This window comes from Melanaphis sacchari, unplaced genomic scaffold, assembly GCF_002803265.2.
Source record: "Melanaphis sacchari strain LSU unplaced genomic scaffold, SCAv2.0 Contig0_pilon_pilon, whole genome shotgun sequence".
NCBI classification, from domain to species: Eukaryota; Metazoa; Arthropoda; class Insecta; order Hemiptera; family Aphididae; genus Melanaphis; species Melanaphis sacchari.
The window spans coordinates 25,666,647-25,686,557 of NW_020270366.1; the positions used below are offsets into that span (position 1 = coordinate 25,666,647).

A 19,911-nucleotide genomic window follows, 5' to 3' on the forward strand; every position below is an offset into this window, starting at 1 on the left:
TTTGTATTTTAATAATATTAAATATTATTAAATACATTTTATTTATCGATACATTGTTAAAATATTATTTTGTTCAAAATATGGTAAAAATTATAATTTGGTGTTTGGGTCTTTGATGAATTGAACGATTGTATTTTTTAAACTTAAAGCCATATGGCTTTAGTCACATAATGTGACTTTCGTCAATTTTTTTTTATCGATCCTTGCAATAAAATTAATCAGTTTATTGACCATACCGGATATTATAACTATAACTATAATTTATAATGGTTAGATATAGTAAAAAATGTTGCAAACAGCGGTTAACCTTGTATTATAAATGTAATATATACGAATACGACTTTAAAATAAAATAAATACAATAAATTATTATTTTACTCTAGAAGATATAAAATTTTAACAAATATTGGTATAATATTTGAGCACTGAATATATAATTATAGATTATTATAAATATTTAAATAGAAAACAAATTTTGTTTATAGATTTATCATGTTTTAAATTATGTTAATTTAATAAATTCATATTTTTCTCACGTAATTTATACAAATAAATACATATTATTGAAATTAAAAAAATTGTAGAAACAGTGATCTAACTTTTATTGTCACCAATTGTAGCCGTATAGATAAATAAAATACATATAACAATCAAACTGAGAGAAATCGGTAAATACATTTTTAACTTTATTGAACTCAAAAATAGTTGACATATTTTAAAATTACCAAATTCTAGTCATTAAATAAATGCATGACTAGTAACTAGGTACCTACTTTTTTTATAGTTTTAGTTTCCTGGATGGCCATCTATTCTGTAGACTGTTTTAATGCTCCTAGTTTCTACTACTTATAAATTATAATACCTACAATACCCACACGCTACACATAAGGTATAGGTACTATTTACTATACATTACTACCTATATAATATTTCATAGGCCCCACACAAACATCTTCTTGAAGACTTAAAGAATAAATTACTAAATATATTAACTAGACAACATAATTTTCAATAATCCAGTCGATAAATAGATATAATATGTAGCTAGTTCTTTAGGTACGACAGGTACGATGTATGTGAATTATGGCTTTATGACTTGTAAGTTATAACTTATTATATTTAAGTATACAAGGTCGTACGACATGTTTAAAACGGTATTCATGATTCCTTATGCAAGTACCTACTAAAACAATATTTATTTTAATTAATACAAAAAAGCTTGATGGAAAAAAACATTATTATACGTAAACATTAATAAACTATAAACACTTAGTTTTGCTTAACGATATTATCTACCTTTTTGCAAAATGTTGTATAGTCCCCCAAATATTATTCGTGTCTTATATATTTTTTTTTACGATTATTAATTAACTACTGAGTATTAAATATTAGTAGTCAATTGTTATATAGTAATATATTATGTAACGTGTGTAGCTAATTTACTAATATAACGTATAGCCGTATAGGTATAACAAAATATGGATAAAAACTTAAATGGTTCAAAATGGTTTCAACCGTCATTCTTAATAACGAAAAACAATTGACAAAAAGTTAATACAATGAATATATTTTGTAAAAAAACAATAAATAAGTAAAACAATTCAATAATTTCAAATGCCTAAAAATATAGTTTAAATTAGTTCAAAGTTCAAATACTTTGAACATTTCATTTTGCTGCAGTAAAGGTATTATTAAAATATATTAAGGTTAGGTTATTAAGGTATTGTACCTACGTAATAAAAATCATCGGAAAAAAATATCCAGTTTGCCAGTAGAAAACCTCAGAAGTTCTGAAAAAAATCTCCGAAATAAAATGTGTTTCGTAATATTTTGACGATAATGGAAAGATTTCAAATGTTAATGTCATGTACAATGTATCTTTGATAATTTAAAGTAATATACATCTGTCTTCTATACCGTTTTACCCTTATCAGTTATCTGTAATGGACTCACGAACAGAATTTGGACCTATTTTGAGCTATTAACTAATAGCCAGTAATAAGTCTATGATTTGGACACTCACTATTTTATAAATTATAATAAATAGGTTTGACCAAGCGTTCAAATATTGTACAATACAATGAAAATTAGCTACGATATTCAGTAAACCACAATAGATAGGTAGGTATTCTGGTATTCAGTAATCAGTATGCATTTTTATTATGTGCGATACACATACACAATACAAATAAGTACCTACCTAGAAAACGACGACTATGCTATGGACATTTTAACGTTGGAGAAAACAATAAAAGTACCTACTACTAAACTTGGACAAATGAGGATAACGGAAAAAATATTGAAAGCACTTGGTAACAGACTTACAAATCACAATATTAGGAAATAGTGTAATAATTAATTGCATATTATTCAATAATTATTGTTTAATAATTATTTTATTTTATTTTTAATATTTTGAATAATATAACCACAAATAATGAAATAAAGTAAGACTTAAAAATACCTCCGAATTATTACACTTTATGAGAAATAACACAATTACTATCTACATTTATATTATTTGTAATTAAATATTTATAATATTGTAAGCGTTTAAAAAAAATACTTATTCAATCATTTTTATATGGCTGTGAGTGATAATTATACATTCCAAGGATTTTTTTCCTAGGGTCAAGAACTTGTTTTCTAAGTATTTTTATTTTGCGATTCATTAATAATCTGAACTATTATTAGGTAATAATAATTCGGATAGTACAAAACATGGTATTTAAATATTTATTTGTATATGCATAGATACTATAGCTGGTTAGTATGATACAATTAATGAGGTTATTAAATAGTTTACGTAATAAACTAATAAATGTTTAGTATTATCTAATATTGCTCTGTGTACCCAATATAGGTATTAAAATATGCATACAGTAGGTAATTGAAGTCTCTTAACACATGGAATACATAGGTATCATATGTATATAACTACCTATTCCGTATTCGTGTATGCACTTACATAATATAATATAAACATTTACCTAGTATTATTTATTACATTTTTAACTCGAACGCGTATTGATTTAAATGACAAAAAGCTGTTAATTCAATTACCTAATGCCTAATATTTTATTTAAAAAAAAGGTGGTTAAGACCCGATTCAAATTTTCAGATAGAACGCGTGGCCCAACGTGTTGAAGATGTTTCTCATTGATAAATTTATTTAAACGAAAATAACAAAAACTGATGACAGTAGGTAATAATAATAATTTATGGCCTTTAGGGGTCATAGGGCTATCGAATCGATCGTGTGTGGTTACCTATACATAATAATAATTGATGTATGTATTATAAGTAATAAAGTAAACGCCACCATACGCGTGATGGTGCGATACGTCCAATCAATAGGTATACTTACTACAGCTAGGTACTTATACCCTATATAATATATATATTAACATATTATATTTAAAACGTAACGCGTTTAATGATAGTAACATTATACAATTACGGCATTACGTGCAATTGTGCAAACCTCGGAACCTTTAAAGACGTCAAGAACAGTGTAATAATAATGTATTACAATAATAATAATATTTACGGCGGTCCGGTGTGTAAAACGTTTCGTTTCGAGCGCCGCACGAATTAAACGCGTGCTGGCCGTTGCGCACGTAATTATATAACGCTCGTAAACGACTCGACTCCGATCCGTAATAACGTGCAACGACAAAATTGTGCGATAATATATTATGCGGTTATGCAAATACCGAATGGCGAATGGCAGCTACCTACGCTGTTTTTCTGAGAGCGCATACCGCAGAGTCCACCACAGTATCCAGTAATATAATAATAATTATTATTAATTATTCGCGTGCGCTGTGTTGAGCGTTATCGTTGTCGTCGTCGTCATCGTTGCATATTATTATTACCGTCACTCGTCGTCACCTGTACCTGTTAGTCGTTGCGTGGGTGGTGGGTTGGTATTACGGGGTACAAGTGCGTATCCTACCGTCCCTACCCATAACCGACTGCTTGTCGGTGTGACGTAAACACGTAACAGCGGAATGTAGTCGACTTTAAAATAAAGTTTTAAGAATTATTAAAAATGCCTTATGGTTCATACGTAATAAAATATACATACAGACTTTCAAATTAATACAATTAAACACTTATCAAAAAGTTTTCATAATTCAATAGACAATATTCAGTTCAGCAGGTTCACTATAATACTACAACCTCAATATTCATTCACTACTCCAACGATATTTATAACGCGACAGCCCACACGACTCCATTAGTTAAATTCTATTCATACATTTTTCATACATCTATTAATTTTTTTTTTATTGTTTTTTCTATAATTTGTATATAAAATAAGTTAAATATTTAGGCGAATCTAACCTGTTAGTTTATTTATAATCATATTATTTGAATAGTCACAATATAACTTGTTATTTTATATTATCCATAATATAGATAAGCTAGAAATGTTTTATAATAATAATAAATATAAGTTAATTAACATTAATTTGCCATTTAATACTTCCTTAATTAATTATAATGTAATTTTACTATATTTACTTTTACCAAAATAAATATCGTTTAAACAGTTTAAAGCACATTAATAAATTTCTTACTACACACTTCACTTTTCGTAGTACCACAAAGTGTGTCGTAGGTATACACTTAATTTTAAGAACCGGTATTTTAAATATTTTGATACACAAAAATCGAAATTCTGACAAGTAATTTATGAGATATAAGTAGTTATTTAAAGTTTAGGTGAGCGGAGTTAGGTTAGTACACTCCACTCATCTTACTTGAACTTTAAATACCTACTTATAAGTAATAATTCATAAGCTATTTGTCCAAATTTTGATTTTTATGCAAATAAAATTAAAAATGTATGTTGTCAATCAAAAGAGAAAAAAACCTTGAATAATATATTTCATGAAAAAAAAATATTTTATTGTGACTAGAATTATGTAAAAAAATATTTTTAAAATGTCAATAAATTTTGAAATTATGAATGCTGTTTGATAAAAGAAGCACTCTGCAGTATATTCCTACATAATAATACTACTTTTATTAAGGGTTGTGATTCTCTTGTTTTCCTTTAATACATTTAAGTATTTAACACATTTTTAAGTTGTAATGGTTGTTTTAAATATTAATAATTACTTTTTATTTGTTAAAAGAAATAAATTGAAATTAGATAGATGAAAACAAATACTTCATAGTTACAACTAATAATATTAATCTGATACACGTCTATATGAATGTACAAAGAGAAATATTAGAAAAGTATGAAACAAAAAGAAAAATTTTACTATACATTTACCTAGTTGGACATTTATAGGATTACAACCACCATGGAATATGAGTAAGCATGAAAACATTTAAATTTCAATATCCCAAATGAATATAGTGATAGTACATAAATGTCAATATCATGCTTCTACAGGGCATTTAAAAACTTTAAATATTTGTATGATTTGCAGTGGCAGTATGCCAAACATAATTTAGGTACAGTGAACTGACGATATATTAATTATTGAAGTATCTATTAGATATCTATATGTTCATGCACTGGGAATATTATTTGCAACCAACTGTTAAAGATTGAAATTGGAATTTTTTTTTTTTTATTTACTACTCTATAAATCATTGTACACGGAAAATGATCCTGTATAAAGACAAATTAGTAGGTATCTCTCTATTTTTCGAAAATTTTATAATTTAATACTCAATATTAATTTTAGTGATTTATTTTTTTATAGAAATTATGGTTAAGTAATTGAACTAATTTTTGATAAAAACATGGCATATATTATTATTGTTTTTTTTATCTTAATTAATATTGAATACCTACCAACATATATACCAACCATAGATTGAAATGAATAGATTTGTGATAATCATAAAGTATTTTATGTATTAATTGAATAATTATATTATGTTTATCTTTATATGTGCTTAAGAATAAGTATATACTATGTATTATATATATAAGTATATTGCATTTGGATCACATTTTTTGTTTATAGATTACACATCTTGTTGAATAAAGAAATTTTCTAATTGAAATAAATAGAAATTTGTAAATAGTATTTTATATTTTTAAGTAAAATACATTGTATGTTTACTAAACAATAAATTATATCCAATCATGGAGTAATGCCCGTATGAATAGAGGATTATCTGAAACAAAGAAAAATAAACTAATAATAATTAATATGACATAAAATAGGTATCCCATCAATTAATCTGAGATTTTATTATTTAAATTAAAAACTATTAGCTTTAAGTAATTTACATTCATTATAAAATTATAATAATACATTTTTTTTTTAATGAAAATTTATCTACTAAAGCCGGAAGTACCTACTTTGTTTGAGTTATATTCAATTTTTTTTGGTAGTTTAGGTCATTAATACATAAACACAATATTTTTATAGTAGATTTTTAATGTTTTTATAAATATTTCAAATTTTTGTGGTAATAAATTATATAAAATTACTAAAAATTTAATTTTTTTTAACATGTTGATTATGTTCCTAATAAACCTTCAATTGTAGAGCTGATCCCAATGTTTGTTCTATCAATTGTGAAGTGCAATGTTTGCAGCATTTGGTAATATGTTTTACTTTGATTTGTTCCACACGCTTCGAAATTCGATAGATATAGATGATTCATTTTTGGCCACAAGTTATAAGTTAATTAAGACTTAAAAGTTAAATATGTGGTATCTATCTATAGGGAATTATTTATTATGATTTTGTTCAATTTTCTTTTCCTTTTTGAGACCAAAGTATTTATTATATTTTATGCTGTTTTGTTTTTTTTTCATTGTTTTTGTTATTTAATTGTAATGAAGTATAATGTGTAGTTTTTTTTTTTTTTTGGTTCTTATGTTTATGTTTAAAAGTAAAGTATTAATAGAGGAGACTATATGAGACACATTTTCATTTCCTTTATACTTATCATTATACTTATGTCTCCCAATTTTTTATAAATGTTTTTATAAAGGTACAGTTCCCTGCTGCATTTACTTTGTTTTCTCTGTAGCATTAGATGCTGTAGATTTTATTATTTTATTCCACTCTTTTAGTTTAATTTTGCAAAATTGAATCAAAACCAATACAACTGTTTTCTTTTCCGCACATAATTCTTACCTACAAGTTTTAATTTTTAAATTTTTAGTATGAATAAAACTTTAATTTTAAAAAGTATTATTGATAAAAATAATACTATTTGTGAATTTTTGCTTTGTAATGAAAAAGTTGAATATAAGTTACTTATGAATTTAATTTCAAAAAAAAAAAATCTTTTAAAATTTTGTTTTCCACAAAGAACACTGAAGGATTCTTTAAGAAATTGAGTTGTGAACACCTTATTAAAGATAAAAAATTCCGATAATTCCTTCGTCTAAATCGTGAACAATTCTATTTTATTTTATCTTTGGTCCAAGCAGAAATAACAATGAAACCAACATAACGTGTACCTGAGCCAATATCTTCAGAAGAAAAACTAGCACTTACTTATTGGTAAACTTCGTTTTTTTTTCTAATAAAATAAAAATAAATTAGACAATTTAAAAAAAATGTATTAGTTAGCAACCTATTATACTATTTTATAAATCTTAAAATATTGCATAAAAATATTATTCTGTGTATAAAATATAATATCATATTTAAAAAGTTTTAATGTCATACGAATAATATTATTAAGTAACAAAAAATAACTATTTAAAATCATAAATTACTGCCTCAAGGTGTTATGGTCCTTAAAGTATACTAGATATTTATAAAAAATTTTGATTATTTTTTAGGTATCGGGCAACAGAAGAATCCTTTCGTTCTTTGGTATTTGCTTTTCGCATTTCCTATAGCTATATTAGTATTATAGTAAGAGAAACTTTAACAGTTATAAAACAAAAGTTAATGTCACTATTTTTGCCTGACTCCAGTAGACTTAAAAATTAAAGCAAATGAATTTTATCAGATATAGAACTTTTCAAATTGTGTACTTGCTATTGATAGAAAACACATAAGAATCCAATGTCCAAGTAATTGAGGTTCTTTATTCTTAAATTTTAAAGAATATTTTTCTGTCTTTTGTTGACTATAGTGGATGTAAACTATAAATTTAAAACTATTGATGTTGGATCAGTTGAGAAAGAAGGGGATAATGGCATTTTTTTGAAATTGAATATGGAGCAACAAATTTTGAACTATACATTTGGATTTACTTTGGACTGTATATTTCTTGATAGGTGCTATTATACTTGGTGATCAGGCTTTCAGATTGCACAAACATAAGACCATTTTAGCAAAAGCCGGCTAAAATATACAGTAAGAAATAATATTCAATTATTGACCCAATCATGGTCGATGAGTTACAGAGAATGCTTTCGGATTATTAAGTAAAGTATTCAGAGTATTTTTTTAACCCATAAATATAAATAAAACCAACATATGATGACTTGATAATTGTGGCATGTTGTTTATATAATATGTGATGAGATCCATACTTAGAAAAAGACGGAAAGATATTTTATCAATTGGATTTAGAAGAACCTCCTAGTACTGACAGAACATCTTTGGTCTTTGGCCAGTAAAAATGGATTTTTAAGTACAGAAAGCATTGCAGTGAGGAACATATTTAGAGATTATTTTATCAACGAATGGCTTTAACGTGAAAAACATGGGTTTAATAGTTTCATAATATTATTTATATTGTCATTTACTCATGGTCAAGAATTCATATAATTTATATTCCAAAATATATCTATGATTTCTCAATTTTCTTTGTAAAGAAAAAAATATTTAATAGAATGCTACTACTATTACTTTTTTTTACTGAGCTTTTGAATAATTTAACCAAGAACTAGTTTAATTAATAATAAAACATAAATTTAAAATTTATAATTGAATTTTACCTATTAATAGTATTATTTCTTCAATGTCCTCCGAAAGTTGAAATTCGTTAGTATCTTCATCGCCCTCTGGAAATTGAAAAAAATAAACACCATGATCTTCAATATCCTCATTGTCTTGAATTTTGAAAAAATATATTTCCTCTTGAATTTGAAGTGCAATATATAATCCAGGATATAAAACTTGATGATAAATTCTTGGATTGAAATTTGATTCAATTTCGTCAGTGGTAAGATCAGAATTCTCACTCGAATTTTCTGATTCAGAAGTAGTCGTTTCATTATTCAGGGAATCAAATCTATAGAAAAATCTTTTGTTAGATAATTTATGGTAAAAATGTGCATTTTTTTAAGCTGCTAACTAAAGTACAACTTTACAAAAATTGGGATATGGTTATTTATATTAAATAAATATTGATACATATTACATAAAAAATTAAAATCAAAAATATTACTTATTCATGCAATCGAGTGGGGATCTTATCACTTTGTAAGAACGAGTTATTTCTGATCCCACCGCTATCCACAAATCATCTATAGTTTTGAAAGTTTTATCCTGGCCAACTTCTTGAATAAATTTATCATATAAATCAAGTAATAACTGTGTTTCGCCATCGTCCCATTCAATTAAATCTTTGAAAGATAAAATAAATAATTAATTAAAAAATTCATACATGTATTTTTATACAATAAAAAAGAAAGCCATTTTTAAATCTATGTATTTTAAAGAGAAAAAAGACCAATTATAAAAGAGATCAAAGGAAAAAATATCTAAATTAATAAGTTCAGTAGCACAGACTATTTGCATAAATAAATTGAATTGGAGTATGCAAAAAACATATTAACAGAATCTCGATTATCATTACTACCTACTATCTGTTAAATTTAAAGAATTTAGGAATGCAACTGTTGGAGTGGTTTTTTAAACAAAGGTCCAAAGTTTATGAATTTTTTTTTAAGAAAGTTCTTAGACTGTTATATAAAAGAAAAATAACATTTTTTTTAACAAAAACTTGTATTTAGCATAAAGAAGAAGTGTGAATTTTTTATGATCAAGTAGATTGCAATGATTGCATGTACATTTCATTATTTTAAATAGGAATGAATTTTTTTTTTTAATCAAAAGATTATTTAATTCTTTACTTTTGTACCTAGTTACTCAAGATGGAAAAGTAGATTTAATAAAACATGATAAAGAAATATAATTGAAGATGGAGTAGTAAAATGGATCATAAAACGAGCAAATCACACTGTGATAATAAAGTTACAAAAAATTAGTACAGCATGCAATTAAAAGATCAAAAAAAATCAATTTATTATTTATAGGTACATAGATACTAAAAATACTTAATTAAAAATTAAATTTATAATAATTATTTTAATATGTGATAATTATTTCTCTAAGACTGAAATCATGGTTGATATATAAAATAAATTAAAATATTATTTAGAAAGAATACCTTTCAAAATTATGTTAACATTCTGCTGTGCCTCATGTTTTTCCTCTTGGATGCTAGGTTGATCAAGAGTAAGGCTGTTATTAGTTTCATCAATTCTTCTTTCACGATCCATTTCTTAAATAATAAATAAATAACAACAACAATGCAAAAGTGAAGTATAAAATATATTGGTACCTATTCTTGTTGTATGCATATAATATATATCGCAAACTTGCTATCTACCAAGTCACTCCCACTGAATCAACAGTAACAATAATTAAAATTAACTTTAACAATTTAATTTCTATTTTAATAATATAACTTAGGTTTAGCAATTAATATGATAGTAATCATAATTTTATAAGATAATCAGTTATGGTTTAGTATATTATACAAGTTTTTTGAATTTAGAATTATATTGTGATGTGATTGGACATGTATTATTGAATTATTTAACTAGAAAATATTAAAATTAAAATTTATATTACCATTATTGAAAATCAATTATGAGTATTTATTCATATTTTAATTGAATATAAAATGTATTTTGTAAATTGTTATGATGTATAGAAATATGTAATAGACAACAAGTATATATAGTCTACAGCAAAAATACCAATATGTTAAATATTTATATTAATACAAAATACATATTATAACATTAAAATGTGATATGAATTGGAACATTTCAATAAATTTTTGTAGTTTATAAATACTTAATAAACTATATTATAGAATGTCAGTAGGTAACTTAGAAAAAAGTATTCTTTTAAAATTAACTAGGTATGTACCTAGTCTATATTTATTTAAAAAACAAATATTTTAATTTTTTAAAAATTGTTTAAAACTACACTGATAAAATGATAAATTTGATGAGGTACATTTTTACAATCTAATAAGTGTGTATAGCTTTTACAAGAAAATGAAATGAACTACTTGGTGTTTAATATATATTCATGAACTAATATATAGTCTCGAGGACAGATTCAATCAAAAAAACCTTAAATATGATTGAATATTTAAGCAAACCACATTTAATATTGATATTTTATCAAACAAATTCAACTTAAATAAAGATTAATTAAATGTTGAATTACAAATTAATAAAAGCTATAAAATATTTTAAAAGAGGAACAACAAACAAAATAATTTATAATTGGTTGCAAAAATTAACAATTCGTAATAGTTGTCTAACTTGTCTTAATGTACTCAAAGCAGCATTATCCAATTTTGTGAGTATATTGTTATTATTATTTACTAGCAACTTCTGTGAGCAATAATTTTCAAAATTAAATATTATAAAAACAAAATTGAGCAGTTATATAAAACAAGAAAGACTAAATTATATGCTAATCATTTTCATGAAACAATATACCTTGCAACTTCAATCAATTATGATAATGTAATTGAAGAGTTCAAAATATTAAAATCAAATCTCAAGACATTATTTATAGGGATGTTTATGTATAATATTATATACATTATATTTTCTATCAATAATAATATGAAAAATGAAAATATAAAAACTTTATTTTAATAAAATATTTATTTTTTGACATGTTTTTCGATTTAAATTAATCGGTTTCATATGCGTTTTACCGATGAGGAAAACGTGCCATAGTGGTTTTATCGCGTTGTGCGTAAGTTTGAATAATGTTAACGTTCTTAACCAAAACGCGACATATAAAACGGGTCTACACGTGAGGTGCACAGAGACATACCTACAGACATTACTTGTAGACTATAATACCTGATTGAAAAACTTACGGCGTCAATCGAAGTTTAATTTGGCCTATATTTAATAGCCACTTGTAACAGCGGTTAAATGCAAATTCCAGGAATCGGTCGTAGACAGGTTATTTGCGGCAAGTGTACCTGTGGTATTGGAAATCAACAAAAACACCAAGACCAAAAAATGTCGAGTCACTGAAGGATCTACCGAGCGCGTCTGTCTTGGTAGATCATTGATGGTACCAACAGCGCAGTTAGTTGACAACTCAAAAAGGGATTGGTCAAAAAATCTGTCCTGCACTGGTTCGCCAGAATCAACTTTTTAACCGTTGTGTAGTGCTGTCTATTGTCCTCTGTCCAGTGTGGCAGTGTCCACCCATAGGTTCGGATTAAACGTACCGGATGTTGTGCGATACGTTTTATTTTCTTACGAGTATAGGAAGGTTAAAAGTAACTATTTAGTATTTTCTATTTATTTATAATTTATATATTAAATATTATTGGCCAACACGTGATGATAGAATATAAATCGTTCAAGAGTTTTTCATGATCGAGCAAAAATTATTAATTTAAATTAAACACAAAATTATATATAATATATCGTCTACAACTCTTAAGTATTTGAGATTATTAATTGGGACAGACACTCAGTAAATGTCAAACTATTTCAATTTTCAATGATTTTAGTAACGACAACCATTAGCAGTGATTTTCGTATACTTAAATATTAATCTAGTTTTTTAGATCTGCATATTTCAATTAAATAGGTACCTACAGCAAATGTTACGTTCTATAATAATATAATATTATATATGTATTGGTTTTTTTTTTTTACGATTTTGAATCGACGGCGCCGTGGGGACTGCTTGCGTATTACTTCCACGACGCCGCTAAGTATTGGTTTAAACTGAATGTGCATATATATATTTATAAACATAGAAAAGAATTTAAGCGTTATATACTATTTTCAAGTAGGTATAATATTATTCAGAGTTGGACTGAGTCGAAAAGTCCACGCGGTAGGGAAAATAGGTCGAAATTGTTTTAGTATGGGGAGCAATAGTAAAATATGTTTTGATTAGCCTAGAAAAACACGTACTTCAATATAAAAGGTGCTCGGTATTTAATTTCGGTTCAGAGTAGGATTCATTGTTAAAAGGTGGATTATTTTTGGAAAATGTAATCTAAATTGTTGTAGTTATGTAGTTAAAGTGTGTAATATTTACAATTAAGCTTGTTAATTCAGCAAGTTGTATTATTGAGTTTTCATGTATACCATTGTTAATAGTTTGAAAATGTTCAGGATCTGAGCAAACATTTGAGTAATTTTGAATTATCAAATCTTTTTTCAATACTATTGATCATAATATCAAGTATATAATTGTATGTTTCCATCTTAAGCCTTTTTTTCTGTGAAAGGATCAAGCCTTTTATCGGGTTCTAATTCACCAGACAATTAATTAAATTTTACTAAGCTTATTTTTCTTCTAAGATCTATATGACTAAATTCTTTATTTAATGTTATTATAAAGTTTTGAACGCTAAAAATAAATTTATCAAATATCTCGTTAGAATTGTTTTTTTTTCTTAAATAGTTTAATGGGTGTGATTATAATAAATTTGATACAAATGAAATATTATTTAATTTATAATGGCTAATAAGCAAGAAATTTACACAGTTTAACCATAGTAGTTTTGTTTAACATTTATCTAATACTGAAAATTTACTCTAGGTCCACCTAAACATTTAATATGAAAAGGTATAAACTATAAACAATTGAATAACATTAAAGCTATATTCATAATTAATTTATTTAAAAATTATTATTAAAAAATATATTATAACAATATATTTTATTTTATAATAGAACAACTTACACTAAGTATTTCAAAAAATATAAAATAAAATTTAAAAATTAACTTGCTGGCGGAAATGCTTTTGGAATTTGTTGGCTTTAACTCCTAATTGCATGTACATTTTTGTCTGAACTTGTCTCATAACTTTCAAATCTCTGGCTTTCCTGTAAAAATATATTAATGTAATTTATAAAATAAATTATAGTTCATTATTAAGTTTTAGCAATATATGAGAACATTTTTGATAGAAATGGAGAAGTAAGATGTTAAATTAGGGTGTAATCTTAAGTATTATACATTTCTACTATCATTGAGTTCTATACAAACTGTGTGGCTTATAGTTCATCATAATATACTAAACAGTTTAAAATATTTAATTATTTCACTTTGTGGTTAGGTTGAAATAGACATACATTAATTTAAAAATAAAAATACAATTTTGAACATATCTTAACTTCTAAATTGAAAAAATAATATAAATAATATTATTCTAACTATATTTTTGATTGTTTTTGTTATATTATTATTTATATAATTTAATAATAATTAAAATAAATATAGTTTGACTTGTCAAAAGAATGCTAATAAGAAGACTATAGTTGACCATGTTTTTAGGACAAATACATATTCTAGTTGATGAGAGCACTTTGGTGATTAATTAGTATAATATGAAAAAGTAAATTAAAATATAATGTGTACAATTTAAATCTATAAATTTTATTGCCTGTATGAATGAATGAATTATTTTTAATTGGTATACATTAACATGTATTACTGACAAGTTAATTATATTTTAACTAAAATAAAATTTTTAATACTTCAAAATTATTTGTTTAAATAAAAAATAGTTTTTATGTTAATTGATATTTCAATGAAACAAAAAATATTGCAAACTCTTATTTAAGCAATCAATGGTGCACGGTAAACAAGTAAATACATCAAAATTAACAACCTGGTTTTATCAGACCATTGATTAGGTCTATATGCTATATTTTTGTATGATGACTACTGTTAAAATTTTATTGATTTAATTATCTGTATTTTACAATACTTACCTAGCAGCAGCAGCAGGGAAAGTTCCTGTCCATCCTACATGTCTGTAATGATTGATTACTTTGTTTAGTTTTGTTTCCTTCATAGCTTCCCAATCATGATTTGGATTCAAATTTTGCCTAAAATCAATTAATAGTAAAACTTAATTTAATCAATATTTTATACAGAGAAGAATTAATATTAATGATTAAATGATTATCTTAGTCAACTTGTAAATATTTATTTTATTGCTTTACCTGTAGTATCGCATTAATGATCGTTTTCCAATTCTAGTTCCAGAAGGAAGAATTAATTGAGAGTTAACATCTTCAACAATACGATAATCATCTACAGACGTGTCTGCTGGATAACTTGATGAATAGTCATAAAAGTCTGAATATTCAAGTAATGCTTCACCTTCATGAATCATTTTAGTATGACCTAAAATTATTTTTCTATTATTTACATTAACTTATTAAAACCTTATTCCATTTCAAAAGTACCTTTGTCAATCATGTGTGCTTGTGCAGACTCTATTGAATGAAAATTTTTTCCAGAATCATTGCACCATAAACACATAAAGCCTTGACATACCTTTTCTCCTAAATACACTAATAATCCTTTCATATCAACCAGGTACTCAATATCGGGTATGAAAAATGAATGAGTGTCAGACATATGCTTAATATTTTGCAATAAGTTTTCACTGCTTTGAGGGCAGAATAAACATATATTATTTACTATGGGGTTGTTTTCACTGACTACTTCACCCCATTCTTCATCGTCATCTACATCTTCGTACTCGTCATCACTTTCTTCAACAAGTTTATTCTCAACTGGTTTAACTATTTTCTTGGCAGCAGGTACACCAATATCTTTATGTTCATTGTCTGATTGCAATGCTAAAGTCTTATGCTGTTTAGAAGAAGTGTGGCTATCAAAAGACTTTTGAGAATTATAAGATTTTTTGCAAATGGTACAATAAATAGAACTCTTTGAATTTTCTTCATTTTCCTTGATCTGTTGATTCAGTATTCGGGATTCAAAAGTTGGTCGGTCAACAGGAAGTAGATTGATGATTTTTCTTTTGAGATTATAACGATGCCAATCTGTTTTATAGTGCTCACGATGTGCATCACCAGTTTCAAATACAATTTGACATGTAACACATGTCAATGCACCCTGGTATGGAGAACTCATTTTTCTAAAAATAAAATTTAATTTATAATTAACTTAAACACAATAGGTAATTAGCATTAAAAATAGTAAACCGTTTGTATCAAATTTTAAAAATACTATCATTAATTAGGTATTATATAATACGATTAGTAGTATTTTATATGAATTTAGAGATGTAGCTTTAAAAATATTTACTAAAAAGACAGAATTAAAAAAAGTAAATAAAATAAACTTCAATATTTTTGAATGATTAAGATTTTAATCAACAAAAGCTTAATATAATTAAGTAATTATAAGTATCCTCTTTTTTAAATAGATAATTAGAAAAAATATTATTTGGTCACATTCTGCCTTGATAGTACACATACAATATACCAAGATTTGAACAACAATTGCATAAATATTTACTACTTCTGACTGTGATCTTGACATTAAGTTTATATGTTTAACTTCTGTCTTTTAAACAATATTAAAAATGTTTATTACGGCTGTTAAGGGCTACGAGATATGCTAATATATAATATAATGTGTAATATTGCTATAGGTGTTAGCAATAGTAATATAAATATATATGTGATCTAATAATTATAATGTATACGAAATATTAGATTCATATTTTGTAAAAGCATCATAATAAATCAAAATAGTAGTTGTTAGGCGAGGTCGTTTTGCATTTCCAAGAATTGCCAGTAAGGACAATAACATCATGGAGATTGTTGTTTCAAATGTGAAAACAATTCCAAAAACTAATCTAAATTGGAAGGTTGACGATTACAACAACAAGAGATTTTCTTGTATATAAGGGAGTCCGAAGACCAACAGGGGCAGATGTACCAGAGCTACGAAGACCTGAGCAACTTCACGACACTCAGCCACTTTTTGTATCAGTTACATGTATTTCATTTATACAGAATAAACATTATTGTATTTAAGAGTTGTAAATTTCATTTTAATAACACCCTGGATCTGGATCTGATATTGGCATGCAACACGGCTATTGCCTATTATATAGGAAATGTTAATATTTGCAGAGTGGCTCGGATACTACAACATTGTTAATCCTAAAATATATTTACCCCAATTTGCATAAATATACCTTAATTTAACTACTTGAATAAATATGAATTTATAATGAGAAATTTATAATTTTTTGATAAAGTCGTAGATGTATTATATATAAAATAACAATAATTATTATAAAGAACACATTTTATAGTAAACAGTAGTTAGGTAGGTTAATCAAATTAAGCAGCTGCTTTATAAATTAATTTAATTATATCGTATTAATATTATTTTGTTATTTGTCTGAAAACGGTGTAATGCCAGTTAACAAATATATAATATATTCTGTAATAATTATTAGCAATTGGTGTTGGACACGTATATTTTAAAACACGATTAAGAATTACTTACTTCAAAACGTTTAGTAGCCGAAACAATGAGAAATAATAAACTTAACTTTTGTAACAATTATAAACTATAGTCAAAAAGTCAATACAGTTCATGAGCCACTGTACTTCACACGTGAAAAACCTTCACAGTACAGTACACAACGATGTTATCACAATTTTCCCAATTTTGATAACAGCGAGATATCACAAAATCAAATTTCGGGAGATCAGTTACACCAACTTTGGAACAACAATTTTCCCGTATTATAATAAAAAAAAGTTTTTTTTTACATTAATAATAATTTTACAATTAAAAATATTCCTATTATTAAAATTTTTATGAAAATAGATTACACTAATTTAGTGTCTGCAAAAGTAAAATTGTAACTGCATACTAGTTGCGGTTACTGAGTCGACAATCGATGTGAATTCCAAGATATCGCACACTTTGCATATTGGGCAATGGGCATTAGGTAATATTTGGTTGTTAAGGAAAAGTGTCGAGCATGTCAAAGAGTGGACTTTCTCTTGTTCTTTTTTACTACCTGTTCTTTATACCCTGTTTCAAGAAGGTGGAGATAGTTTTGTAAATAGAGAGAAGCTAAGTTAGGGTCGGCGCTGTTAGCTATTATAACTTTGTCATCTGAAAAATCATTTACTAGGGTTTGGTTTGAGTTGGGCTCAGAGGCGCCGAAGTCCATGTTCATCTATGGCGGTTGCCATACATATAAAACTTTATTTAGGGGTGGGTTCCTCTTAGCCCGTGGCCATTACAGTAAATAATAATAAATAATAACCGACTCTAAATAAATTACAAGTACTACATTTGATTTGAATGATGGTGGTGTTGAATCACTGAATCTCTTTAAAAATAGGAATAGTATAATGTTATATATTATAGAAAAATATTCTACTTCATTCTAAGCTATTAATTTAAAATTTAAACTAGGAACTGAAATATTGATTTTTCATAGTTTCTTGAGTACAATATGATTTTGGTTAATAGGTTTATACATATTTTATAGATATATATTTTAAGTACACAAATTTACGCAACGAATAACCTATTGCCCGGTGGCAGAGACTAGTCTCCCAGACTCGTGCAGACGTGCAGTAACCATTATTGATGCGATCCCCCCCCGAGCTTTTATTTACCTGACGGCCGCGCGATTACGGAGTCGCGTTCCGTTTTGAGCGATGCGAAACCGTCTCGGAGACATCGAGGGCTCGCGCACAACACGATCGCGCCGCTGGTGGTACGATCTCACCGGTGACCCGTGCGCACTCGCTCATAACGAGACACTTATGATTTTTCTTATTTTCGGTGTTTAGAAGTGTTGGGTTGATCGGATATGAATAAGTTAAAAAGTAATGCGACAGTTGATATAAATCTGATAGCTAAATTCTGGGCATAAGATATAGAAAGACCATGATAGTTGTTAATTTCTTGGTTTCTTACTTGTTATTTTCATTAGTGCACATCGAAAACAACTATATTTTATTAATAATAATAAATAATATAATATCACAGATTAAATAAATATTATTATATTATTTAATCTGTGATATATCTCTAAAAGAATCAGATGGTTTGCGTCAAAACTATTTAAACTTTTTAAAATCTATAAATATAGAGTTGGACGTAAAACATATAAAATTATAAGTTTTTACAAACACGATACCGTGATGATTTTTTTATATGATGTATAAGTTAATTTAGATTTTATAATAAAATTTATGTCAAATTGTGTAGAATTTAAAAATTGTCAATTTATCATGTAAATTAATATTATATATTATTATAGAAAAAATAAAACATATATCTATATAATATATTGTTTTTTTGTAAGATATTTTAAAATACTTTGTAGGAGGCATTTCAACTAATGCTGAATACATTCTTAAGTGTTTTTTGAACTGGTTATATATTTTAATAAGCCTCTGAAATAGTTTAGTGCATTGAAAATCTGTCATAAGGTATATATTTGTTTAAGAAACAAAATAATGTTTTGTTCTGTAAAAAAAAATAATTAACATGTAAATTTAAAAATTATGTAGTGCTGATCAATGTTACAATATAATATTTAGTGTCTGGGAAATAATAATAATAAAAAGAAAAAAATAGTCATAATTAATTTTTTAATTACTGGAAAACTTTATTAGAATGGCTAACGCAATTAAATACACTATTAACTTATGGCATCATACACTTTAATAATAGTGAATAGCCACTTTGTATAACATATTTGCAGCCATCTACCAATTATAAATTATAATTAAAATAATAATAAAAAAATAAAATAAAAGGTACAAGAAGGATTTTAAATGTTACTTAATATTTTTATATATTGTAAATTAGAATCTGATAATAAATGAAATGTTGAAAATTCTGTAG

The 19,911-nt window shown here is 25.9% G+C and overlaps 2 protein-coding genes across 4 annotated transcripts; both read right to left on the reverse strand.

The window, feature by feature from the left end:
- Positions 1-6,026: 6,026 nt before the first annotated feature.
- On the reverse strand, positions 6,027-12,349 carry LOC112597060. 3 transcript variants are annotated; one of them, XM_025342991.1, is made up of 5 exons: positions 12,077-12,349; positions 10,348-10,461; positions 9,343-9,520; positions 8,891-9,186; positions 6,027-6,150 (listed from the first exon to the last, which is right to left on the reverse strand). In XM_025342991.1, exons 2-5 carry the CDS (start codon positions 10,457-10,459, stop codon positions 6,107-6,109), a joined length of 630 nt encoding a protein of 209 aa, XP_025198776.1. In that variant the 5' UTR covers positions 10,460-10,461; positions 12,077-12,349; the 3' UTR covers positions 6,027-6,106. The 3 variants fall into 3 exon arrangements, with proteins under 3 accessions (XP_025198776.1, XP_025198761.1, XP_025198771.1); XM_025342976.1 differs by lacking the exon at positions 12,077-12,349 and adding an exon at positions 10,522-10,614; XM_025342986.1 differs by having other exon boundaries at positions 6,029-6,150; positions 12,094-12,348.
- Positions 12,350-13,930: 1,581 nt separating this feature from the next.
- LOC112592788 (zinc finger protein 622) lies at positions 13,931-17,675 on the reverse strand. Its single transcript, XM_025336940.1, has 5 exons — positions 17,539-17,675; positions 15,450-16,150; positions 15,204-15,387; positions 14,970-15,086; positions 13,931-14,078 (listed from the first exon to the last, which is right to left on the reverse strand). The coding sequence occupies exons 2-5, from the start codon at positions 16,144-16,146 to the stop codon at positions 13,967-13,969; spliced, it is 1,110 nt and encodes a 369-aa protein (XP_025192725.1). The 5' UTR covers positions 16,147-16,150; positions 17,539-17,675; the 3' UTR covers positions 13,931-13,966.
- Positions 17,676-19,911: the final 2,236 nt, after the last annotated feature.